Here is a 26,642-nt window from a genome sequence, read left to right on the forward strand (position 1 = left end):
ACTCATTGATTACACCCTCCCTGAATGAGGCCCTAAGGTTTTGTTTATGGAAATATATTCTTTTCTAATGTATTTATCACTTCTCCTTTCAAAGATAAAGCATTCATCACCGTGAAACATCGAAAACAGCAGGTGCTTGAAACCGTAGCTGGCAAGCGGTCTTACCGGCTCTCTATGAAAGTGAAGGCATTTCCCTCGCCGGAAGTTGTATGGTAGGACCATCCTTATTTCCATAATAGTTTAAGACATGCTTTGTAAGTGGGAAGCTGCAAGAGCCTAATGACTCGAATTCCTGACAAAATACCAAGAGACGTTCCTCAGACAGCCCCAGAGAGCTCAGAACTCTGTAGATTCTTGGGTGGTGGAGGTGAGAAGGACTGGGGAAAAGCAAATAATGTAGCAAGGTAAGCAAGAGATGAGGTTTGTTTGAGTGCTCATTTCAGTCTAGTCTCTCACTGTGGCTAACTTTCTGCATCTCTAAACCTTCCTATGATGTCAACATTCTTTGAATGGGATGTGTTGAGCAACGACTAGGAAGCATTTTGAATATGTAACATGCTCTATTAACCCTGAAGAAGTGGGCTCTTGTAATGAGAACGCTGAAAATAATTCTTTTATATACAGCTGGGTTGAAAGTTCCAGTCTTGTTTTAAAATTAAACAAACATTAATAGAGACAAGACTTACTCATTTGAAGAGGGGGACGATGGGGCCTACTTGAACTAATTAAGTTTTTTTTGGCTAGAAGCATACATATTCAAAACCTCCTTCAGCAGTTGTTTTTTAAAACACTAGTACAACACCTGATGTAAAACAATGTAATCTGTTTGTGATCTGCAATCATTTTACAAAATTGCTGTTAAATGCCAATATATTTGGCTCAAGTCATTACATTTTAAACAAAGAGTATAGTACAAAACTGATTAGCAAAACAATCCATACAATAGGGATGTGGTGCCATTTTAGAATCTCCCTAACCAGAGCTGATTTGGCTTTCAATGTCGTATGAGGGCAGTGTTTGTTTGCAGTTCCCTCAAATACTTAATAGGGAATTAAAGAGAAAATTTTAACTTTGTGCTATGTCTTCATGCCATTGCAGTAGAAAAATGATCTTTTTTGCTTCAGAATATCAAAAATGTTTAGTAGTAAATTTTTAGGTTTAATAGTACGTTGAATAGTAATTTAATGACTCTAGGAGGTACATTCACTCCTCCAGTGTCTGAGAGCACGCTCATCTGTTAGTGTCGATTTCTTCAGTAACTAAGTAGCAAGGGCATTAAAAAAATTCAATCCACCATCAAAAATGCTGACTTGTTGATAGGAAATAATCTAAAGTAATACCAAGACAATATTTGTAATCACAAAGTGTAGCATCCTCATTTTAATTACTTTGGATCTGAGACACACTAGTAATGGGAATTTGTTTGTAGGACTTTATAATCATGCACGATAATGAACTAAGTTCCCAATATTAAACCTTTATACACAACACAAGAAACTCCTAATGGATTAAAACTGCCTATTTAAAGAACTGTGCATTTTAATGAAATCATAGAATTTTAGAGTTACAAGGAAACTTTGAGAACCTCTAGAAAATTTGAGAAAATTGGAGCCCAAACTGGTTAGTCATGCTTGCAGCAGCCTGCAGTGAGTAGCAGAGCCAGGTCAAGCACCCAGGCCTCTGACTCTCAGTTCTGTGTGCAATAGAATGATATCAATGCATCGATTCAGTATTTAATACGTTTTTAAAATTTCTTTAAGTTTATGGTTTCTGGTTTTTTTTGTGCCTTAACTGTTCTTCCTCAGAGGAAAAATCCTGATAATCTTGATTTCACTCTAGTTTTTGAAAGGGACAACTGGTGTGACCATTTATAAAACTAATAAGAACTTCACATGAGACCACAATAGGAAAGTCTATTTTTATTTTTATCTGGAGAAGTGATCTAGTTGATCTGACTTACAATGGCCCTTATACTGCTGATGGAGCCTCGTGGAAAACTCTGAAAAACATCTCGGATGGAATCAGAGCCCCTGCCTCTGGGTTAATACTTAAGTCACAGTGGCCACCAGTATCCCTGTGGGCACACTAAGCTACTGCTTTTCTATCTTCGCTCGCTTTATTTCTTCCTCCTTGACAATAAATATGAAGTGTTACCCAGTCTAAAAATCATATCTGCCTTTACTCAAAAGTTAATGCCTACATTTTAAAAATCAACACTGATGATCAAAGGTTTGAAACTGGTCAACTTGGGCTCAAAAACTTAAATGACAGTGTTATCAAAGTGATATTGAGAGGCTGTGTGAAATGACTTACTGGTCATGTTTTTAACCACAGGTTAAAAGATGGGTTACCTACAACTGAGAAATCTGCTCGCTATTTGACTCGTGGCTACTCGTTAATTATCAAGGACGTAACTGAAGAGGATGCAGGGAATTATACAATCTTGCTGAGCATAAAACAGTCAGATGTGTTTAAAAACCTCACTGCCACTCTAATTGTCAATGGTAAGTTTGCTGTTCATACTTTCTTCTGGTTCTAGTAGGCAACAAATTAGTGAACATTTATGAATTCGAAAATCAGCGTAACAGCATCAAAGATAGCAAAATTTCAAATAATCATTTGAAAAAACACTTAACGTTAAGTTCCCATCTTAACGATCTCGTGTTTGTTTGTTGTATTCCATAGGCGGCATGATCTTTTATCACTGTAATCACAAGGTACATACCATGGAATCAAATTATTAATAATCTCAAAACCCTGCTACTATTTTTAAAAATCTGCATTTTCTTGACAAATAGGAGGGTTTATTTGTTTTTTGTTTCTTGTTTGTTTCCCTGACATCAAAACCAGTGAGAATGTAGTCCTTCATGTGTGGCCCAGGAGAAAGTCATTAGAACTGCTCTTGACTTCTGTCCCGTTCTTCATCTCCTTTCCAGTGCAACCCCAGATTTACGAAAAGGCCGTGTCATCGTTTCCAGACCCGGCTCTCTACCCACTGGGCAGCAGACAAATCCTGACTTGCACCGCATATGGTATCCCTCAACCTGCAATCAAGTGGTTCTGGCACCCCTGTAACCATAATCATTCCGAAGCAAGGTAGGGACGGCCAGTTTTTTTACTAACTTTCAAATACTTCTTGACACCTGAAATTAAGATTTTTTAATGGACGCAGATGGGAATCTGCAGATGGGATGTACTGTATATTTGAGGCAAAGGCTCTCCCTGCCTTGGAAAAAGGTGGGCAACAGCTACTCTTCTTTCTTACTGAATATACCCTACCATTGGCTAACAATTTCATAATTTTTCTCTCTAGTTTACAGTTTTAGAAACACAAGCACAAAACTAAGGTCCTCCCATGAGCTGTTATATGAGGAGACTCTGGTCTCCTGTTTCTCAATTGAAGAACCCTAGACTTTGGTGATACCACTATGTCAGTTGCATTAGCTTTCCCATTTTTCATTTTGTATTCTTTGGTTATGATCCAAGTTCTTCCCAACACCGATGATCACTGTGTTTCCTACTTCTGGGCTTTGCTCTTCCATCTGTCTGAAGTGCACTTCCACCCACTGCCTGCCTCCTAAGAGGGCCTTATTTATCAAACCCCATGGCTCAGCTCTTACGTCACCTTCTCTGTGAACCCTCCTGACTGCCTCATTCAGAATCACTTCTTCCTCCTCAGTATGAACAGCACTTTGTTCACGCCATTGTTACATCACTCGATGCGCAAAGGTTTGTCTCTCTCTAAGCTAAGAGCTGATTGAGAGCACCTTTGTATCTTTAGGCTGGGCCAAGGCTGGCACACAGTAGATGCTCAGTGTATATTTGCTAAATGAATACATCCCAACCCTCTGCTAATTGTGCAGCATTTCCTTGCATCCTGTTGATAACTGAGCCTTGTTTGCTTTTTCCTCTTTTTGTTTAGTCTAGAGGGATGATACTAAGGATAGTTCATGGGAGCTAATTTGAAGAACAGGAATAGAATTGATAGGTGCAACAATAAGATATTATTGAAACTGCCCAAGAATTATCATTATGCCAAACTATTTTCCTTATTACTTTTAACTCCACTTGCAGAGTGTTCAGGATTGTTATTAAAAAAAAAAAAAAAAAAGATTGACAGGAAAAGTAAACAAAGCATAATCCTAACATAAACAGATAGAAGTGGCTATTTGATTTTCTAGATTCTTCCCACAATTCAAACTCATTTTGCTTAGGGTGTATTACTCTCAGAGTGGAAAGTTACTGGTGAGCTATGGAATTCCTGAGAAGTAGCTATTTTCCACACATCTGATTTCTCATTTGACTGTCATTTTCTAAGAATAGAAATAGAGAAGACTTACAAATCTTAAATATCTTCTTTACCACTGTGAATGTTTAACGCAAAAGACAGTGAGATCTACTGAAATTCTATACTATTTTGCAAATTTGGGGTATGCATCAATATTTATGGACCCATCCCTTTAGGGTCTTGACATATGTGCCAACCTAACATGCAAATAAATTTAAAAAAACTAAATAATTGAAGCTATTAGATTTGGATAAAAGTGTAGAGTTGAATTGTTCTGGAATAACAGAGCCTTTTCTAAATATATTTAAATTTTGTTTTGGCAATATTAAATCTAAAATTTCTATTCTATCTAGGATTGGAACTAGTAACTATGTTAGAAAATAACAATTATGGTGATAGAACATAATATTATAAATTTGGCTTTAAGTGATGCTAATAAAATATGGTTTGGGGAATGAGGCCACCTCGAATGGAACTTTGTAAACATTAGCTTTCTTTCCAATTTCTTTGTGGTATATGGGATCTTTCTTCTCTGTAATGGAGTAAGTTCACCAAATCCTGAAAACATGTCTTACTCCTTTCAGAGTGGTCTCAAGACTCAGAGCATTACCTTAAATGTTCGTTGGCCATTTGAATTATTCTCTGTTCAAGGCATTTTTTTTTTCCACTACTTACAAGACTGATCAGAAATGAAAGTTTAAGGTTGCATATGCTTCATTTCTTTAATACGTTGCTGCTTGAAATTATCTGCCAAAAATGTACACATCTTTGATGTACAAGAATGACAGCTTGATGTACATTAGTCAGCAGATACTAATTGAGTAGCCTACCTGTGTGAGGCCCAGATTTGGTGCTTGGTGGTTAAATCAGTACAGTTAACTTAGAAGTGTTCCAGAAATATATGTAGAAACTTTGTACACTAGAAAATAAACAGAACCACTCCTTCACCCTGTCAGAGAGATGAAGCTAAAATTTATAGATAAATGAAGCCCTCTTTAATTACCAAAAGTTCTCAAATATGTCTTTATATAAACATATTTATATACACTTAGACTAACTTAGATTCAGTTGTAGACAGGAATTTTAGTAACACATGAGTAAGAAGTGCTCCATTGCACTTATTTTGAGTTGTATGGTAACATATTTGCATACTGGTGTCTATACATGATCATCAAGAGATTGGGTGACTAATATATGCACATTACTCTCAAATACGTAGAGTAATTCCTGGCATTTAAATTTTAGGCTCTAGTGAAAGGGCGTATCTGTATATATCCACGGCCAAAGCATTCGTTTAGTTTGAGGACAGAATGTAATTGTTTAAGGAGCTCAAAACTATTAATTGGTTTAATATGGCCAGACAGTTAATATATCTAATATAGAAAGAGGGTCAGACCTAACTCAAATTGTTTAGTATCTTAGAGTCTAATAAATAAGTAAATATGTTAGTTATTATAACTACTGATAGTTCAACTAAAAATGTCACCCTTTAAAAAAAAAGTAGTAAAATGTGTTATGAAAGCGAGCTAAGTTTTAACTGAGTAATATTGTGGTTTTCGTTTTGCCTAGAATTTGTTCTTATAAAACATTAGGTATAAAAGAGAGGAGGGAAAGGATGATTACTTTTAAACTCATGCAGGTAATGAACCAAGAAGAAATTAAGCAGAATCTTTCCCCTTTTTAGTTTTTTTAATTAAAAAAAGGAAAGTGGGGCCAGGTGCAGTGGCTCATACATGTAATCTCAACACCTTGGGAGGTCAAGGCAGGAGGATCACCTGAGGTCAGGAGTTTGCTCTGAGCAACATAATGAAACCCCGCCTCTACTTAAAATACAAAAATTAGCCAGGCATGGTGGCAGGCACCTATAATTCCAGCTACTCAGGGACAATTGCTTGAACCTGGGAGGTAGAGGGTGCAGTCAGCTGAGATCGCACCACTGCACTCCAGCCTGGGCAACAAGAGCGAAACTCCGTCTCAGAAAAAAAAAGAAAAAGAAAAGAAAAGTGATAAGAAAACTACGATATTTCTTTTGAATATTAATAACACCAAAATAAGTTATCAACACTGAATGAGGTGGAATATTTTATTTTTCTCATCCTCAGCCAACTGGTAGACTTCTAAATAGATATTCCTAAACCTGCTCCCATGAGTCTGAGCAAAAAGCCAGAGAGCATCATAAGGATATTAAGCATATAGTGCCTTCCACGTGTCTGTAGTTTGCAGCCTCTGCTCATATAAAATAAAGATAATGATATACACTTCATAGAGAGACTATGAGGATCGAATGAGGTAATGTATTTAGAAAGTTACAGAGCGCCACAGATTTGCAAGTTTGTAATCATTGCTAGCGTTGGGGTACATTTCTTTAAATAAGACCTGAGAACCTTTAATGAACTTAAAGGGTATTTCTGCCTACTATAGAGCTAGTTTCACAACAGTGAGCAGTTTTACCAAACATTTCTGAGAAATGAATGCAAATTATGGAATGTAAAATACAGTTTTGTTGTGCTTTAAAAATAGTAATTTAGTAGGTCTGGGGTGGAGGGTGGCTGTGGAATTGAGGAAAATATGACTTTTCAGAAGAAGAAAAATTAAGGAACTACAGAAGAGTTAGGCAAAAGTAAAAGGAAGAGTAAATGGAAGGGTGTCATGAGGGAATGAAGTAATTCTCCCAGTTCGTGTAGCCTGCCCCATTCATTGGTTTCCCATCATGAGAGGAAGTGGTTCTGCCCTGTGGGTTGACTGAGGCTGGGGTGGGCTGAGTGGGCATGTGGGGGAGCTGACGCCTGCTCAACCAGTCCACTTTCGATTTCTAGAACTTCATGTTCCCCTTGCATTTTGAACAACTAAGTAGTACTAGTAAACCCCCCAAGGACTGAGCTCCGCTTGATCTTACAGTCCTCCGTGAACTCTGCCACAGTACTGATGCAGCCTCACAGGAGATACTATTTGGGTAAGATTGTCCATGGCAAGGAGGTTGGTTGGTTTCTAAAGGAACAATAATAATACAGGACTGGAGGGAAGGGGACCTTCTCTGGGGAATGGAAAGGGTGGATTTCAGGAACCTAGGAGAGGATAGGGCAAGGACAGTCTTGGCATAATCAGTTTGTACTACAGATCACTATTTTCTCAGGAAGAATCTAAGATGTTGGAAGGCTACTTTTCTTTACGTGTGCTTGAATACCAAGGAGACCCTCGGGTAGCTGACTGGAGAATTGTGTGGCTTGAGTGGGTCTTTGCGCTCATCTGTTCCCCACAAACAGGGCATGATGGGGGGCTTCTGCTGATCTCCTTCCTGGTACTCTCATGAGCTCTGATCACCTCCTCCATGGATGTCTAGAGTCCACCTGGTTGTTTCTGGATTGTCTTTTCTTCTTTCTAAAACTAAGATCTGTTTCTAAAATGTTGAATGTGTTTGGGTCTTTGATTACTGCAGTTTTATTTTGAGAGCACACATTCTTTAGATCACAGTCCAGTTTAATTCTCTTCTCCCTATCTAACTATCACAAATCATAGTTTCAAAGGAAGAAGTAACACTGATTGATTATAATAGACAGAGTTGTACCACATACTATGTTATTCCCCTCTCATGGAAAAAAAAAACTTAGGTAACATTGGGTTCTTTGTGAAAAATCCCGTTTTCTTTATAAGCTATCTGTGATAACTAGTCAAAATATGTAGAGAAACATTTCTGTCTACATTGCATTAATATTGCTGACATCTTACAAAGCAACTTGGCACGTCACTGATATTCAATCTAAATATACTGTCAACCATCTGCTCATCATACAAATATTTATTAGGTACCAACCATGTGTAAAACATAAAGGTAATAAATACCACTTGTCTTTAGCATTTATGTTTGCATTATACAAGATTAAACATATTTGGTGATTACTTAGTGGATCTATATATGTATCTGCAAAATATCTACTACATCCTCCCAAGGATAGAGAATTGGGAATCAAGGAAGCAAGTTCTATTCTTGGCACAGTCCCTGACTTCTGTGTGATCTGGGCCAGTTCTTTAATCTGTGTTTCTATTTCCCCTTCTGTAAATGGCAATGGTCGTGCTTCCCCTTTCCTGTCATACACAGCTATGAATGAGTTAACTTAGAAAATCACTGTAAATTATATTTTCTTCCTTCAAAAAGGCTTGAAAGTATTTCCCAGTGTTTGCACACTGATGTTTCCCTTCTGTTTCTTATAAACTGTAAGGCAATTTGACCGTTAACTCTGAGGATCAGTAACAAATTAACAGAAAATTTCAACTTATGAAAGTAGAATGGCTGTCAGAAAAGTCTTAAATGGAGGTACAAACTCTGTGATACAGAACTGACTCTGTGATTATAATGTTAATAAGGGCCCAGTAAGGAAAAAAAAAGTGCAGCAGCTCCTCCACCACTGGGGCCAAGCCATATTTTCTGCAGTGCCAACCTGGACCACCTTGCCAGCCTCGACCCAGCCCATACAAATGAAGGCATTCTCATTCTCTTTCCAGTTAGCTCTAAAGCTTTGCCTGCTTTATTTGGTCTTTTGTAGATGAGTCCGTTCAGGGTGTGAAAAATGTTGGGTTCTCAACTCATGGAAGGTTGAGGGAGAACATTATTCTTTTGACTTTCTTAGATAAAATGGTGGGTTTTCTAAGAAAAATCTAATAGACATACATGGACTCTCAAGGAACTGCTTGCAAAACTCTAAAGTAGGTCAGGACTGGAGTCTAAAATAATTACATGCTTTAGAAGTTAACTAGAAAATAATGTTTCCCGCCATTCTCAATGACAACGTGACATCTCATGTCTGAAACACTCTTCGTGTGCCCCAGCAGTAGAGTACTATGGGGGGGTGGGGTGGATGGTGTCAAGAGAAAGCTGACCACTTTAAGAGTAAGGGTGGTTTACTGCCTTCCATCCGGGGATGGAGGGGTGGGGTGGCCTACAATATCAGAGAAAAGCAGAGGCATCTAGGAACTCTGAGAAGGGCTTCTGAGAGGGGCTTGCCTAATTGCATTTCTCTATTGTTTACGTCAGCAAATTGGCAAAGAAAGGAGGGCCTGAGTCATTAGGGATGTGTTAGGGATAGATCATTTGGGGGAAGCATAGTTTGGTGCATCAGTGGGGTATGTAAAATTAACAGGACAGAAACAAGACAATCGTTAATGGTAGTTAATTAGAAATGTACTCAAAGACCCAAATTTAATTGACTGCCAACATGAATGTCTATTATTTTTATGCTGCAACAGTTTTATGTCCCATATTTTATTTTCCATCTACACAATGAAAGTTTTAACAATATAAAAATTTAAAAAGTCAACATTTCCTGGGGGCAAAATGTAGGTCAGATGTCTGAGGGAAGCTATAATTTAAGACCTCTTCTTTTGGAAATATGGTCATATACCTCATGTTTAAATATTGATCACATTCTTCCTAAGTATACATACAATTTGTATCCATCCATGTGTCTCAACATATATTCTATGCAGTGTGTGTCTGGGTATGCAGCCTCAATTCAGCCATGCTACAGAGAATTTTAATTTACCACAAACAAAACCTTGAATCAAAATGAGGACTTTAAAGAAGACCACTTGACCAAAGACCACTTTAGCAGAACTTTGAGCTTGAACAAACAGCCAAATAAAACTGGCCATCTTATACAGGAGGCTTTCATCACAAGCCAAAAGTGAATGTTCACTTACTAATGAGAAACTTCTTGCATTCTGTTACATAATTACTGGACGAGGAAGTGCATGCTGCTTAATGTGACTGTTCGGACAACAGCCCTTATTAATATTTCATACAAAGTCCTGAGAACAGAGCATGAGTTCATTTGCCAAAGGCCCCTTTGCCACTTTTCTCTGCTTTGTGAGATTTTCCTCCTTTTCCCACTCTTCTTAGTAATACAGTGAATCTGATGAATAATTGTTTCTAATGAGTTAACTGTCTCCTGTAATTGCTATCAAACATTTCATTATGTGTTTTAAATTAAACCAAAAGGCTGAGTCACAGGAAATCTATGCAGGATTTTTTTTGTTTTTTGTTTGTTTTTTTGAGATGGAGTCTTGCTCTGTCGCCCAAGCTGGAGTGCAGTGGCACGATCTCAGCTCACTGCAACCTCCGCCTCCTGGGTTCAAGTGATTCTCCTGCCTCAGCCTCCCAAGTAGCTGGGACTACAGGCGCGTGCCACAACACCCGGCTAATTTTTTGTAATTTTAGTAGAGACGCGGTTTCGCCATGTTAGCAAGAATGGTCTCGATTCCCTGACCTCGTGATCCACCAGCCTCGGCCTCCCAAAGTGCTGGGATTACAGGTGTGAGCCACCGCACCCAGCCGCTGGATGGTTTTTATAGTGATCTTTTCAGCAAGATTCAATGTAGCTTCTCAGGTTACCAGAAGACAGTGACACAAAATCTGTGAAGATTCCTTAAGAAGATTGGCAGAACCTCTCCGATTTTCTTTGGCCAAATTCACAGATTTTTAAAAATTGAATGAGCATTTTTATTATTGAATCTAGAAACTAATGTCCTGACACAAGATCTTTAGGTGATAGATAAGTAGAACAAATCACTTATAAAACATGCACCTCTGCCTGGGCATCTACATTTTAGTATATCTTCACTGACTTGGTAGATTGTTTCTTAAAATATGGTATCTATGTGACTTTAACGTAAAATCAGTGCCCTTTTAGGTGACAAAGCAGAACCTGTTGGATTGAGAAGATGGAAAGGGCGTGATGGATTTAGACTCTGGCCCTGACAGTGCCTTATAATGAGCTTCTAATCACTAGCCCTTGTTTCCTCATACTTTCTCTAGACGCCCCCTAGGACGTTTTGCCACCTTGAATGCAATGGTCTACTTCATTATAATAGCTGTGATAGACTTAATCAATAAGTAGTTTTTGGTGCCAAAAGCCATGTTCATCCCTTTACACACATTATCTCTAATCTGTACACAGTTTTACGGAATGGTGATTACTTGCCCTGTTTTCCCATAAGTAAAACTGAAGCTCAGGGAGTCATTTCTCAGGTGTTTTCAGATTATGGTCTAAAGGGGGAGGGCTGGGTACAGTGGCTCATGACTATAATCCCAGCACTTGGGAGGCTGAGGTGAGAGGATCAGTTGAGCCCAGGAGTTGGAGACCAGTCTGGGCAACATAGAGAGGCCCCATCTCTACAAAAAAATAAAAATAAAAAAAGTAGCTGGGCATGGTGACACGCGCCTATGGTTCCAGCTACTCAGGAGGCTGAGACGGGAGGAAGGCTTGAGTCCGGGAGGTCGAGGCTGCAGTCGTCACTGAACTCCAGCCTGGGAGACAGAGTGAGACCCTGTCTCAAATAAATAAATAAATAAAATACAACGGGCTAGAAAGATTGGCCTTCCAGAAGGTTACTTTTCCCTGGTGTCCCATAGGACTCCTCAGAGGACATCCCTGTGGATTCCCAGAGGAAAGAGCTGAAGTCCGCAGGGAATAGGTTTGGGAGGGCGCCTGCCTAACCTGGTAGGTTTGCTCTTGTCTGTCGTGAGTTAGAGCTGACCCATCTGTTGAGTTATAGTTGAGCAGAGGATGGGAGAGGAAAGGAGAAAAAGATGAGCAGCAAATAGGTGAATTGGGCTCAAATTTCATGATATCTTTGAGAACCAGTGATAACCTACAGCTGGCTTGGGCCCCAAATCTGCAGTTGGGAGTAGAAACTGGAGTATAAACTCCAGTGGGATGAGCAGGTCTAAATAAGACCAGCCTCAGGAGGGTGGCAAGTCTAACTAACAGTTAATGGGCCTGCTTATCGTGGCACTTTCCCCTATTCATGTTGTCCTTTTCTGTGACTTTCCCACCGTCCAGGGGTACTTGATCTCTTGCAGGGCAGGGAAGCCCCATTCTCTCATTTACTGTTCAGAATTAATGTTCTGGATTAGGATTCAGCAAGCACTCAGCCCTCAGTGGGCCTCACAAAGCTCATGGCTATTTAGGCAGGAGAGCAATTAAAGTAGATGAAAAGGAGGGGTCAAAAGAAAATGAAGGAGGAAACATGAGGGTTTATAGTTGATGAGGGAATGAAATGGGGACATGGAGGCTGCTAATTTCAGCCTCGGCATGCCTTGACCTAGTCACTTCAAACGATTAATTCACTCAGAATTGAAGAATGTTGAGCCAGGCACAGTGGCGTGCTCTTGTAATCCTAGCTATGTGGGAGGATTGTTTGAACCCAGGAGCCCTGGGCAACATAGCAAGACCCCCATCTCAAAAAAAATGGAATTAAGGAATGTTAAAGATTTAATTTTTAAAAAGAGATTGTTTTATAGGTGAGAAATTGTGGCTCAAAGATAAATAGTTATCTCATCTCACAGCTAGTTAATCGCAAGCTCGGGACTAGATGCATGTCTCTGATTTCCCGTTTACTATTATTTCCACCATAACACTGTATTGAGTCTCCGTGGGAGGTGCTTATAATCTGGCCAAATGAGTCAACCGTGGGTGGTGGATGGTGAACGTTACAGTTTAGAGGCAGCAGCAAGGAGGAGGTGGGATCTGGGCCCTAAAGAGAATGGGTAGGTCTTGGAAAGTTAAATGGAAGGGGAGAGGGACAAAGATGTGATGCAGTGACACAGGCATACAAACAGGTTGGAAAGTTGAAAAGAACTTGCCAGAGATGAATGTGGTTCGTTCATCAGATTTGGGCTGAGAAAAAATAAAACCAAAATTGGAAAGGTAATTTTGGACCGGATGTGAAATTTTTTCAGTGGAGGCTGAATGGTTGAGCCAGGCAGTGACTACCTGGCTAGTGCCTGGATGTTCTGCTATCTGTTGGCCAGAAGCCTACTTAGTCCCTCCTTCCAGGCTGATGGACTTCCACAGGCTCATTATTGGTGGTCTTCTATCTGTGGCCCTCCTTCAGCCTGCGGTATGCGCATTGTATCTCAGAAACTCTACCCTCCATGCCTGAAAATCAAAGTCTTGGGTTTTCACTCACCCTTTTAAAACACATTACATGGGTGCATGTTATTCCAATTTGTTAGGTCTTTAATGTTCCATTTGCCTTGTCATCATCATTGAAAATTACATAAGACGATCACTGATTGCTACCTTATTGACAAATCAGCCCTTGTGAGTATGAAAAAAGTACTTGAACAAGTAGGGTGAGGAAAACAAAAATTGGTATTTAAAGACCATCTCGAGCCAAATATAATAGAAGATGGTGGTTGACAGAGGCTGTATAGCCTGGGGTTCCTATTTTTGTTTTCTTTATAGCTAAGTTATTAAGCATTTACCTGTGGGATATTAAGTGTTGGATATGTGCTTTATATGCATCATCTCACTTAATTATCACAGAACTTCTCTAAGACAAATACTAGAATTATTACCATTTTCCAGATCAGGTAGAGAGGTTTTTGGTTTTTTTTTTTTTTTTTTTTTTTTGAGACAGGGTCTTGTACTGTCACCCAGGCTGGAGTGCAGTGGTGCTACCTCGGCTCACTACAACCTCTGCCTCCAGGGTTCAGGCGATTCTTCAGCCTCAGCCTCCTGAGTAGCTGGGATTACAGGCATGCGCTACCACACCCAGCTAATTTTTGTATTTTTAGTAGAGATGGGGTTTCACCATGTTGGCTAGGCTGGTCTCAAACTTCTGACCTCGTGATTCGCCCACCTCGGCCTCCCAAAGTGCTGGGATTACAGGCATGAGCCACCGCGCCCGGCCGAGTTTGAGTATCTTCTTAGGACACTAGTCCTGGTTAACATGTCTAAGAGCCTGTAAGTGAGCGGCCTTCCAGCACAACATCAACCAGGCAATTGAAAGCATATCATTTGTCACTACCAGGATTGGTTGTGTCACAACTACTTAGACATTAAAATGAGTCATTGTTAGTCAAAAGCTCATGATCCTGCAAACAGGTAGGGTGACATCAAAAACTCACAATCCTGAAAACCGGTGTGGTGACATCAAGAGATGCAACATAGTTTAGAGTTTAAGGACGTGGGCTCTGTTGCCTGAGTCCTGGCTCTGCCACCTACTGGCATCCACTGGCTGTATGATTCTGGGCAAAATAAACCACCTCTCTGAGTCTGGGTTTCCTCATCTACAAATGGAGTTAAGAGCACTGACTTCATAAGGTTGTTTGAGGGAGTTAAATGTGTTAATAGGTGTGAAGTACTTAGCACAGTGGCTGGCACATTGCGAGTGCTAAGTTTGTTTGCTGAAAGGTACCTGGTACTTCTAGCACTTTTAGGCAGCTCTGGGGCTGCCCACTGCAAAGCCACTTCCCTCTGAAGTGGCATTATATACACACTAATGTCCTGACAAGATGATCCATGCTATTAGGTTAATGTTCTCCCAGGAAATATATTTGCATCTTGGGACAGGTCCTCTGACTGTTTATTCTAAAGAAATCAGAATGGGACCAGAAATGGTGGCTGTTTCCGATTATTTAGGAAATCAAAGGAGTTACAGTATCCAAGGATCTACTCTCATTGGTGAATTCTACCTCATCTGTTCAAATGGTCAGTCACCCAAGTCTTGTTCAGCCTATAGTAGTATATGGGCTCTTGTCATTTTACTTGCCTATGCTCAATTGTATTCTGATATTTTCCCATTAATTTGACTTGTCTCTTCAATAAACATGCATTTCTAAATAACAGAAGGAATTAAATCATCTACCTCTTGCAGGGGGTGTGATTTTACATCTTACATGAGATAGGAGTGAGCAAGTTCTGTTTTAGTTGAATAAAATGGTGCTATTATTATTATTATTATTATTATTATTACTGAGACAGAGTTTTGCTGTTGTCGCCCAGGCTGGAGTGCAATGGCACAATCTCGGCTCACCGCAACCTCCGCCTCCCGGGTTCAAGCAATTCTCCTGCCTCAGCCTCCCGGGTAGCTGGGATTACAGTCCTGCACCACCACGCCCGGCTAATATTTTGTATTTTTAGTAGAGACAGGGTTTCTCCGTGTTGGTCAGGCTGGTCTCAAACTCCCGACCTCAGGTGGTCCGCCCGCCTTGGCCTCCCAAAGTGCTGGGATTACAGGCGTGAGCCACCGTGCCCGGCCAAAATGGTGCTATTATTGACAAGCCAGTATTTTTGCCTGTCTTTGAAGACAGGCAAGAAGAGGAGCTCATTGCCAGTCGGTTTTCCATTTGCCATTAGACCGGATGACACTGCTTTGCATGTCAGCATCCTTGCCTGAGTTGAAACTGTCCATGACTATCGGTTTGTCAGGTGCTGACACTGCTGTGCTGAGGTTAGCCAGGGCCCTGGCAGATCCCATGTATCCATTAATATTCATCATTGCAAATGGAGAGGTGCTGATGGTGGTGACATACTGCTTAGGTCAGGGGTGTATGTGAGGTCATTTGACGGTCACTAGAGCCCCTTTTTCAGCACACTTGAGGTAAGTGTAGATGGCTGGGTTGACATCTGACGTGAGGTAGGGTTGGCATTTGATGTAAGGTTGGGTCCACATCTCATCTGGCCATTCTTTGGCAGGATCCACTCTTCTCATCAGGGAGTTAACTGAGCAAAAGACAAGTGTTGCTCACCCACTGTTTCCCAGGTGATTGGGCCAGGCACCAAAGCTATAATGATGAATAAAACATAGTCCCTGTCAGTACGTAAGTAGCTCTCGATGAAATCAGATAATAAACTGACAACTAACATTAATGATTTGTTTCCTGTGTGCCAGGCACTGTGCTAAGTGTGTTACACATTAAGTTTCACCCTAATATTTGCTGATGTCAAACCAATCTTCTTTCAATTCTTTATTTAAATTATTTCCCTTATGTGTGCATTTTTAGTGCCTGTAATAAAACTAGTAAGACATGGTAGCATGGGGTTGCTTTTTTGAGTTGGCTATGCTAAGAACATATCCATTCCCGAAGAATTTGAGGTAGTTCACAAAAAGGACAATACATAACTAAGCAGCCTTGGTGAAGTGAAAAAATGTGTAAGACTAGTATGGAGTTACGGCCCACAGGCTTTACTTTCCAGTTGTCAAGAGCGAGAAGGAGAAGTGAAACAAACATTTGCAAGATTAAGGGGCTCATAAGATACCTTTCAGAGAACTGAGATCCAAGAGAAATGATTTCTTCTCTCATACGCTGTGGGACACTAATAGTAGGCAAACTCCCTGACCACACTTCTTCCACAGTGAGTATCACGTCTGGTAACTAACATCTCTCAATGTTGGCCAGTGACATAGCACCAAAGCAGAATTTATTAAAAGTGATTTTGTGGGCTGGTGTGACCTAAGGACAAAATTTTAGAATGATACAAGAAATCAACAAGACTGCTAAGTCCTCCGAGCAATCTTCTGTGACTACGATTCTCATAGTCAGGTTTTTGACATCCAGAGTTACATAACTGGAATGTTACAAAACCATGATTTCACCTCAGGTCTGACTAGCTCTAACATCTATGTTTCTTATGCTAACCTGTGATTCCCTACCTCCACTCCCAAAAGCTTTCTGGATGTTTCAGTATTGACCACTAAATAAGAAGTAAGCTGTTCTCTTCCTTTTTGTGAGAACAAAATATAATGATAGCTTAAAATATTCTCCACTGAGTGACTGCAGCTACTATTTTAAGCCTCCTTCTTGAATGTGTTAAAGGATATTTTTTGTAGGCACTCCTAATATTTTCTTAAAGATTTCTTATTTCTCAAATCACCCTTCCTCACCAACTAGTCCTTCACTAAGAAGAAAAGTGAATGAACAACATAGGTATCCTCTGTGAGGCTCCTATCTGGGTGTAGCCAAGTAAACATCCACTCTTTTAGCTTTTCAGTTACCCCAGTGCGGGGCCGCGAGGATCCCCTGGCTCTAGAAAAGACTGTGTGAAGGAGAGCGGGGAGCTGGGAGGGAGAGAGTGTCTGGCTTGGGGGGTGGAGGGCGGGGAGATTGCTGGCACTCACTCTAGAAGCCAGCAGAAGGAGCCAGGAGGAAGGAAAAGCAGAGGCTGGGAAGAAGGGCCATGTTCTGAGTGTGAATGGCCCACAGGACCCTCGAGAGCAGGAAGCAGCATGAGCCAAGACGCTCACGGAAAAGCTCTTATCTAAATAGAGGTGGCCCAGGACGCTGGATCCCCTCCACCATTGTCCAGGGAGCCGACCCAAAGCCCACAACCCCCGAAACTCTTCTCCACTCCCCCTTCTCCACTGAGGCAAGAAGTAATTTTCAGTATGAGCTCCAAGGCGTCACAAGGTCTCTCACTGCACAAGAAAGTCACTCCTCCAGGATCCCCTCAGCCTGACCTTGTGACCACCCTGAAGGCCCAGGCCCTTTTCCTAGAGCAAGAGGAGCAGGAACCATTGTGTCTAAATACTCCTTCCAATGCTACGCCTTTTTCTGCCAGCATCCACTCTCCTATATTGTTTCATCTGTTTTAAGAGAACGTGGCTGGCCGTGGTGGCTCTGGCCTGTAATCCTGGGAGGCAGAGGTTGCAGTGAGCTGAGATCGTGCCACTGCACTCCAGCCTGGACGACAGAGAGAGACTCTGTCTCAAAAAAAAAAAAAAAAAAAAAGAACATGAGGGGCCTGGCATGTTGCCTCACTCCTGTAATCCCAGCACTTTGGGAGGCTGAGGCGGGTGGATCACTTGAGGTCAGGAGTTCGAGACCAGCCTGGCCAACATGGCGAAACCCATCTCTACTAAAAATACAAAAATTAGCCAGACGTGGTGGCACATGCCTGTAATCCCAGCTACTCTGGAGGCTGAGGCGGCAGAATCGCTTGAACCCGGGAGGCAGAGGTTGCAGTGAGCCAGGATGGTGCCACTGCACTCCAGCCTAAGGAACACAGTGAGACCGCCTCTCAAAAGAGAGAGAGAGAGAGAAAGAAGAAGGAAGGAAGCAGAGAGAAAGAAAGAAAGAGAGAAAGAAGAAAGAAAGAAGAAAGAAAAAGAAAGAAGAAAGAAAGAAAGAAGAAAGAAGGAAGAAAGAAAGAAAGAAGAAAGAAGAAAGAAAGAAGGAAAGAAAAAGAAAGAAAGAAAGAAGAAGAAAGAAGAAAGAAAGAAAGAAAGAAAGAAAGAAAGAAAGAAAGAAAGAAAGAAAGAAAGAAAGAAAGAAAGAAAGAGAGAGAGAGGAGGGGAAAAGATAGTGTTTGCAGATTGTATTAATCTGATGGCTGAGACACACAATCGCTAATGTTTTGACACTACACCCACAGTAGCAGAGGAATGTTTACATCAGGCCCTGCTACAGGATGGCCACCATAATGGGGGCCAGCCCTGGTTGTGCCCTCTGGCAGGGTTCCAGATGGGCTTTTTTTTTCCTTCCTATTTTTTTAAAAGACATTTTACAGCTTCAATTTGCTTTTCATTACTCCTCTATCCTTTTGTTTCCTAGCTTGAAATGATTCAATATTCTTTACAAACAGATTCTAATCACAGTTAGCACGTGCAGTAAAATCTCATTAAACAGATAAGCAGAGTTCACACAAGTCCTCAGATTTCATCATCCAAAAAAGAAAAAAAAGAGAGGGAGATTATTATCTGTCTTAAGACTTTGTAGAACTTTCTGGACCCTCTTTGTTGCCAAATTAAATGTGCTTTCATTATACATTTATATACACATTCATTCCCAGACAATGGCTCTGGCTCAAATAGGCAGCCATTGGGTGTTGGGTACTCAAATCACCACTCACCCACACTCCTGTCCCCAGGGCACTCATTCTAGTGTTGGAGTTTGTAATAAAACAGGCCAGCTTCATCCCAGAACATGCTCACTGAGCATGCAGACAAAAATATGTTACCAAGGAGAGAAAAAAATTGTGATAAATATTGGATGGTTTTATTTTGTTGTAAGATTTTTTTTTTTTTTTTTTTTTCTTGAGATGGAGTTTCACTCTTCTTGACCAGGCTGGAGTGCAATGGCACGATCTCGGCTCACTGCAAACTCCGCCTCCCAGGTTCAAGCGATTCTCCTGCCTCAGCCTCCCCAGTAGCTGGATTACAGGCCACCATGCCTGGCTAATTTTTAGTAGAGACAGGGTTTCTCCATGTTGATCAGGCTGGTCTCGAACTCCCAACCTCAGGTGATCCACCTGCCTCGGCCTCCCAGAGTGCTGGGATTTACAGGTGTGAGTCACAGCGTCTGGCCAGATTTTTTTTTAATGATAAAATGTATCAGCCAGTAGAAGGTAAAGAGTTCCATAATTTCACCATCAAAGCATGTTTATGACCAAAACGAACTAGAATTTATGCCAGAAATGTAACTATAAAGTAGTCTTCTGCCCCTTGCCCCTGTCCTTGTCCACCAATAGACAGGTACATCTTCTTTCTCCCTCTTAAAAACAAAAGTTTAATTTTCCTGGTGTCTGACTTTGTGCTGGTTTGAATTTAGAGGCCCCCCAGAGTTTTCCTCTGTAACAGGTGACTCTGAGCCAGACTTCCCCCATGGTGGGAAAGGTCTGGGGGTGTTTCTTGGGATCCGAAGTCACCGTATGTGATGGACAGAGCTCTGGGATAGTGAAAAGAGTTAGGAGAGTCTGGGTTCTGATCGTAATTCTGCTCCTTTCCCTGTGAACTTGAGCAAAGAATTCGATTTTTGTGAGTCTCAGTTTCCTTATTGATAAAAGGATTTATGAAATAAGGATCATAATACTTGCTTCATAGGGTGACTGTGAGAACTAATTGAGGCAAAATGTGTATTGCTTCTAGCCCAAGCTTTAGTAGCACTTAGTAGCAGCTCACAAAACTTGTTTCCCTTCAAGCAGCCAAGAATCAGATATTGGCACAACAGAGATTTGAAACGCCAGCTTAATATCATTTATTGAAAGAGGATCCTTTTTAAAAAAATCTATGTGTCTTAAGACTAAGGCTGTAGAGCAGACCTTCTAGAATCAATGTGGTTATTAGACTGTCAGGAAATCATTTATGAAATGAGAATTTTATACTGGATTGCTATAGGAGTCTTGGGTACCGTAACAGGCACTAAACAGATGGACAATTTCTAGAAAGGCTAAATGAAGTGTTGAACCATCCCACCCAGTTCTCCAAGAGAATCGATCATTTTCTCACAAGAGAACCACTTCAAAGAAAACACAATACTTACTATCAGTAGCTAATGCTCACCCAGCTAGGCTTTCCCTTCTGATTCCACCAGATGTGACAATCTATCCTCTAAAGGAAAGAAAGTACCAGCTCTGAGCTTTAAGTAGGGGGAGGGGAGAGGAAGGCAGGAGGAATGAAGAAAATCTAAAAATAAGAATTGTTAAATACCAGCAATTAAGAAAAAGCACAGGTGAACACAAAGGGGTACCTTTGGGTGTGCATTGTGCATTATGCTTCGTTGAGTGTTGAATTTGTAAAGGTGAATGGAATCTGTCTTGAATTCAGGAACTGCAGGGTGACAAAGTGAGCTCTCATAGAAACTGTAATATAAACTGTAATTGCAGACTGCGCATGCACTGGTCATTCAACATATTTTAGTTGTGTAAGATGAGAGATGTTTAGCAAATTTTGGAAAGAGACTGACCATGTTAGGCAAAAGTAGCTAAAAAAAAAAAAAAAAAAAAAGACACGGAATCCTCAACGTAGTAATGGTGTTTGTGTACTGAGTATTTGAGACGTCTTTTCTTACTATGTCCAAGAAGTACTGAAGCATAATAATTTCTTGTCACGTGATGGTAGTACATGGATATCATGTTACATATGGTGTTGGGGTCAAGTGCACAGGTTCTGAAATGATCCAGAACTGAGTACAAATTCTGCCAGCAGTCAATACTGTAAAGACTGTAGGTTTGGCCAGGTGCATTGGCTCACACCTGTAATCTCAGTACCTTGGGAGGCCGAGGCAGGCAGATTGCTTGAGCCCAGGAGTTTGAGACCAGCCTGGGCAACATGGTGAAACCCCATCTCCACTAAAAATACAAAAATTATCCTCGCATGATGGCACACACATGTAGTCCCAGCTACTCGGAAGGCTGAGGTTGGAGGGTCAGTTGAGCCCAGGAGGTCAAGGCTGTAATGAGCCAAGATTGCTCCACTGCACTCCAGCCTGGGTGACAGAAAAAAAAAGAAAGATTGTAGGTTTGACCTCTGTTGGTTTTGCCTTCTTCTGGGGCCCCAGACTGCCTTCATCTGTCTGTGGTCACAGAGAAGCCAAATATTTTTGAGTGTGGTGGGAACAGGGCAAATTCATCACCGTTACAAGAAAATCAGCCCAAAGCATGTAGGTCAGTAGTGTCATCTGCACATATAGAGCGTGGCGGTTTCCCATAATGTGTCAAGAGAAGAAGACTAGTAACTTAGACCAGATGGGGAGTTCCACAGATGGCTCCCACTTGGAATGTAGAAGGCTGACATATCACACATGAGGTCCTAGCTCCATGTGTTGGAAACATAACTGGCTGCTTTCTTCTAATTTATTTTTATCAATCTCTAGTCCGAAACTAAGTTGTTTCAGGTCCAGAGCAATCAGCAGAGATGACATGGAGTACACTCTTAGCCCATAATTTTTTTTTTCCTTTCAGGGGTTATAAATACCTCCCTGCCATTGTACTTGGCACGCTGTATGCAAATGGAGGTAGGAGTCCTATAGCTCATTAGGAAAGGGACGGAGGCTTGGAGCAAAGAGAGGACAGCGCCGAGCTGAGGCTGATAACAGTGGCCTTGTCCAGAATAGTGCATGGGAGCTTTCTTATCTCGCTTTGGCAGGAGGTGCTGTGGACTTCCTGTGCGAAATCAGGAGTGAACGCTGCTTTCCTCTTGTTGTTCGGCTTCCTCCCCCCTCAAGACAGTTCCCAGCACAGTGATTATCTTTGCATCTTCAAACATGGCACAATCTACTTCCTTAAGAGCTTGATGTATTCTTAAGGCTTAGGCACATTCCCCTCCCCCCTAAATCTCTTTTCAAGTGCTGTTATATAGTAAGGCTTCTAAATGACATTCTATTTTTATAGCCCCAATTATGAAGAGGGAAAAATAACAGCCCCTAAATTCGAAAATAGCCACAGAATCTGTCCTTTTGATGTGGAAGAGCTGGCAATAAGTCTGGCCTATAGTTTCCATACTAGGGCTTGTGCCCTTAGTAACTGCCCTCAGAGTCATGGATGTGGGATGGGGGAGGTGTGGGGTGTCAGAGGTCGACAGCCCCAAGTGAACTCAGATAGCAGACTGTATTTCCCTTGAGAAACACCCAGGCTTGCTTTACTCTAACATATTTCTTTGCATTTCCTAAAGCCCGAGAGTATGAAATTAAGATCTTTGACTAAGGCCTCCCTGATCTTTTTCCTTGCTTTGGGGGAAAAGGAATACAATCTCAAAGCTTGTCTTCCAGATACAAGAGAACTTTAGCTGTTTGATGTCACAATCCCGAGTACATATGCACGTGTCTAATCTAGGTATACACATGTGTATATTATATACACTCATGCCTGCACTACGAGTGTGTGAAAGATAGCAAGTCTAACACGAGATTAAGATGGGGATGTTATAGTCTTGAAAATGGAGAATATGATAATGAAAAAATAAGGCAAAGTGACTCTCATATAATGACTTTTAAACTTTGTCATTAAAATGTTTCTAATAAAGGAGAAAGTATATAATTTCTCTTTGGTTCAGTTTACTCTACTTACCAATAAGCATTAAAATGTTCATTTATTTTACCTGATGATTATTATAAGGTTATACCTGGTAAAAACTGCAGAAATTCCTTGAGGAATGGTCACCTTTTATTCATTCTTTTTAAACTTTAAATCTTGTAATCTAATTGTAAGACAGACATCTTTAAAAACATTTGGGGAAATCTGATATACGGTTTAGGTGCAAACACCACCACGGAATTATTGCTAATTCTCTTAGGTATAAAAGTAGCGTTGTAGTTATATTGGAAAAATTTGCTCATTTTTTAGAGAGACTCACTGAAGTACATAGGGCTAAAATGACAAGATGCCTGAGATTTGTTTTAAAATACAGAAATCCTTCATTTGGCCAGGCTGGAAAATTTTAAAATATATAAATAAATAAATAAAATAGAGAAGAAAAAAAAGGGATAGATGAAGCCAATGTGACAAAATCTTGATAACTGTGAAATCTGGGTGGCAGGTATATGGGGGTGTATCACACTATTCTCTCTACTTATCAGTATGTTTGATAATAATAAACAATTAAAGAAAGTAGAAACTCTTAGCAAAAACAACGTCGGGTGCCTTGTGCCTGTCTGCACGTGTGCAAATGCTTATGGGGCGCCGACAGCATGCTCGAGCCCTGCTTAGCTGTGGGGACAGAGTGAATACGTCGATTTGTCCTCTGTCCTCCTGTAGCTGTCAGCCCAGCAGGGACTCAGAACCATTAAGTCAGCACTTAAAAGGTGGTGAGTACTCTGCAGGAGGACGTTACAGGGCAAGTACCCCTGCAGATGCGATAGTTTAACACTCTGGAGTTCCTTCTCAGCTCAAGGACCAGAGAGGAATAGTAACAGAACGTTTTTCTGATCACATTCCCTTCCGTCTTCCCCTTTTTCTCACTGACTTTAGCCTCTCATTTTCCTCTCACATAAGTCATTCCTGCTCTTGGCTACTTAAGATGAACCACTCATTTTTTTCTGGAAATGAAGCTTGAAAATTTCACTTAACCTATAATCCCAGCTACAGGCTGAAGCGGCAGGATTGCTCGAACCTAGAGGTTCGAGGCTGCAGTGACCTATGATTGCACCACTGCGCATTAGCCTAGGTGACAGCGTGAGACCCTGTCTCTAATAATAATAATAATAATAATAATAATAAAATTCCTCTTGTTTTAAAAAATCTGCAGAATCCGGCCGGGCGATGTGGCTCACGCCTGTAATCCCAGCACTTTGGGAGGCCAATGCGGGTGGATCACTTGAGGTCAGAAGTTTGAGACCAGCCTGGCCAACATGGTGAAACCCCGTGTCTACTAAAAAAAATACAAAAAATCTGCAGAATCTGCCCAAGACATGTACAAATTAGAGACCAGCAAGCTTTCTGCTCAAAATATTCTAGTCCAGAAAGTCAGAATGCAAAGTGTTGAAATGTTTAAAACAGAGAGAGAGAATTCATGGACCTTGAAGATAAATAACATCAACACCTTTATTTTATAATGAAACACTTGAGGCCTGAGAACTCAAGTTCCCCAAAACTTGAGCAGAGAGAGACTGAATTTAATAACTGTTTCATGATGTTGATTTCCATATGCACTTAATTAGCCCTGGAAAAAATTAGCCATCCAACTACATATTCTGATTAAAAGCCAGCCTTTTATAGATATAAAACGGTATGATTCCCTTAAGGTTTTTATTCATTAACATAACTTCATTTTTTCTGTGTTTGAATGTTACTTCCACTAAAAACTAAAATTTAGATATTAAATTTTCTAATTTATGCATTTTTATTTAATATTAACATTTAGAACAAGAAGGATGGATGGTGACACACTAGTGTGGGGCTTTTTTCAAGTATTAGCCAAATATATTTGCTATTTTTAAGTTTTGAGGATGAATATAGGAAAAAATCTAAGGAAAAGAAGACTCACACATAAAATTTGTGACTTTGTTATCTGAGGACTTACACCAAATTTTCATTTCACCTGTCCCCATTGACTGAACCACGCTGTAAAGCCACATTGTGATAACTTTTTTTTTTAATAGGTGTGACTTTTGTTCCAATAATGAAGACTCCTTTATCCTGGATGCAGACAGCAACACAGGAAACAGAATTGAGAGCATCACTCAGCGCATGGCAATAATAGAAGGAAAGAATAAGGTATTGTTTGTAAAAATGCGCACTGGGATATTTATTCTACAAATACACTCTCAGCTCCCAATTCTAGGTTTATTGGAACCAGAAGTAATTCAAATGTGCAAACAAAAATTCAGAGAGAAGAAAGACAATATCTGAGCTATGTCTTCATGGAGATACACACAGAGACTACTCAAGCTACCAATTCCAACATAATGAGTACTCTTTCCTAATGGTAGAGATGGCACTGTCCACTTGAACATCAAACTGGTCCATATTGGTGGTTCACAGTCCTGGCTGCCTGTTAGAATACTCTACCAATTATTATTACATCCAAATCTCCGGAGTGCAGCCTAGGGCTCGTAAAAGCTTCCCAGGTGATTCCAGCACCTAATGGGGATTGAGAATCACTGATGTACATGAAGTGGGATCCAGTAAGCAAAAGCTAGTGTAAGACTTAGAGCTAAAACTGAATGTTTCTATTTTGTGAAATATCATGTATTTCCCTCTGTCTGCAAGAGCAAAGCCTGAGTTGGGGGGGATATGCAAACACACACAATCTATCAAGATTCCTTGACCTCATCAGCGCACTATTCATTTTATACTCCCCTAACCCCCACTGAACCTTGGCAATAGCTAACAAGCCTGTCAGCTAGGCAAGTCTCAGTGGATCTCAGACCTAGTGGCTTTTTCCTGTTGAATTAGTAAAGAATACACTTAAAAATCTGCTATTGTCTGGCACAGGGATGGTGATTCTTTTCTTTTCTTTTTTTTTTTTTTTTTTTGAGATGGAGTCTCACTCAAGGTGTGATCTCGGCTCACTGCAACTCTGCCTCTGGATTCAATGATTCTCTGTCTCACCTCCAATTATGGATTACGGCTAATTTTTGTATTTTTAGTAGAGACAGGGTTTCACCATGTTGGCCAGGTTGGTCTCAAACTCCTGACCTCAGGTGATCCACCTGCCTCAGCCTCCCAAAGTGCTGAGATTACAGGCATGAGTCACTGCACCCAGCCATGATTCTTTTAAAAAGAAAAAACATATCAAGTATCCCCTTGCTGACATGTCTGTTTACACATATATTTCTTGATTTGGAGTAGAGACTGTTAATACAGATTCCACTGCCTGCTTGAGTGTGGGTATGCTTATGTCATCTATTCAGCCGTACACTTTGCACTTGAAGATGGCAAAGTAGATGGCATCGTTCCTCATGTATGATTTAACAATAACAACAAATATCTATAATTTTCATTATGTGAAACTTTTTGACATATGCCAATGTCAACATCATACTTTGGCAGATGAGAGTGGTTATCTCCATTTTAAAGATAAAGAAAACAGGGATGATAAGACGATTAACCCAAAGCCAGCTTAAAAGTGTAAATGAGAGACTCAAACCAAAGTCTTTCCTTTGCAAAACCTAATGCCCTTATAGCCAAGTAAGCCAATGTAGAAATTAGTCAGAGTGGCAATAGCTTATATGATAACACCAATAGTCTCTTATTAAACACTTAAGAAGTTTTTATAACTATAGCAGTAGCTGTAGGTGGTTTACAACCCTTTTTCTCTAACAGAAATAAGCAGTACTTTAAAACATTCCATGATGTATAGCTATTGATAAGAGAGCACTTTAATGACATACTTAGAGGAAGTTATATAAACTTGAAAG

General features: G+C 40.6%; 1 protein-coding gene across 4 annotated transcripts in view; it reads left to right on the forward strand.

Annotated features, from left to right (window-relative positions):
* FLT1 (fms related receptor tyrosine kinase 1) overlaps positions 1-26,642 on the forward strand; it is a 196,477-nt gene that overhangs the window by 64,773 nt on the left and 105,062 nt on the right. For all 4 annotated transcript variants that reach the window (XM_032150567.2, XM_032150568.2, XM_032150569.3 and 1 more), the window contains exons 8-11: positions 95-212; positions 2,335-2,504; positions 2,937-3,096; positions 24,882-24,996. In XM_032150567.2, coding sequence (XP_032006458.1) covers positions 95-212; positions 2,335-2,504; positions 2,937-3,096; positions 24,882-24,996 — 563 coding nt within the window. The remainder of the gene's footprint in view (positions 1-94; positions 213-2,334; positions 2,505-2,936; positions 3,097-24,881; positions 24,997-26,642) is intronic.

This window comes from Hylobates moloch, unplaced genomic scaffold, assembly GCF_009828535.3.
Source record: "Hylobates moloch isolate HMO894 unplaced genomic scaffold, HMol_V3 SCAFFOLD_4, whole genome shotgun sequence".
Taxonomy (NCBI): Eukaryota; Metazoa; Chordata; class Mammalia; order Primates; family Hylobatidae; genus Hylobates; species Hylobates moloch.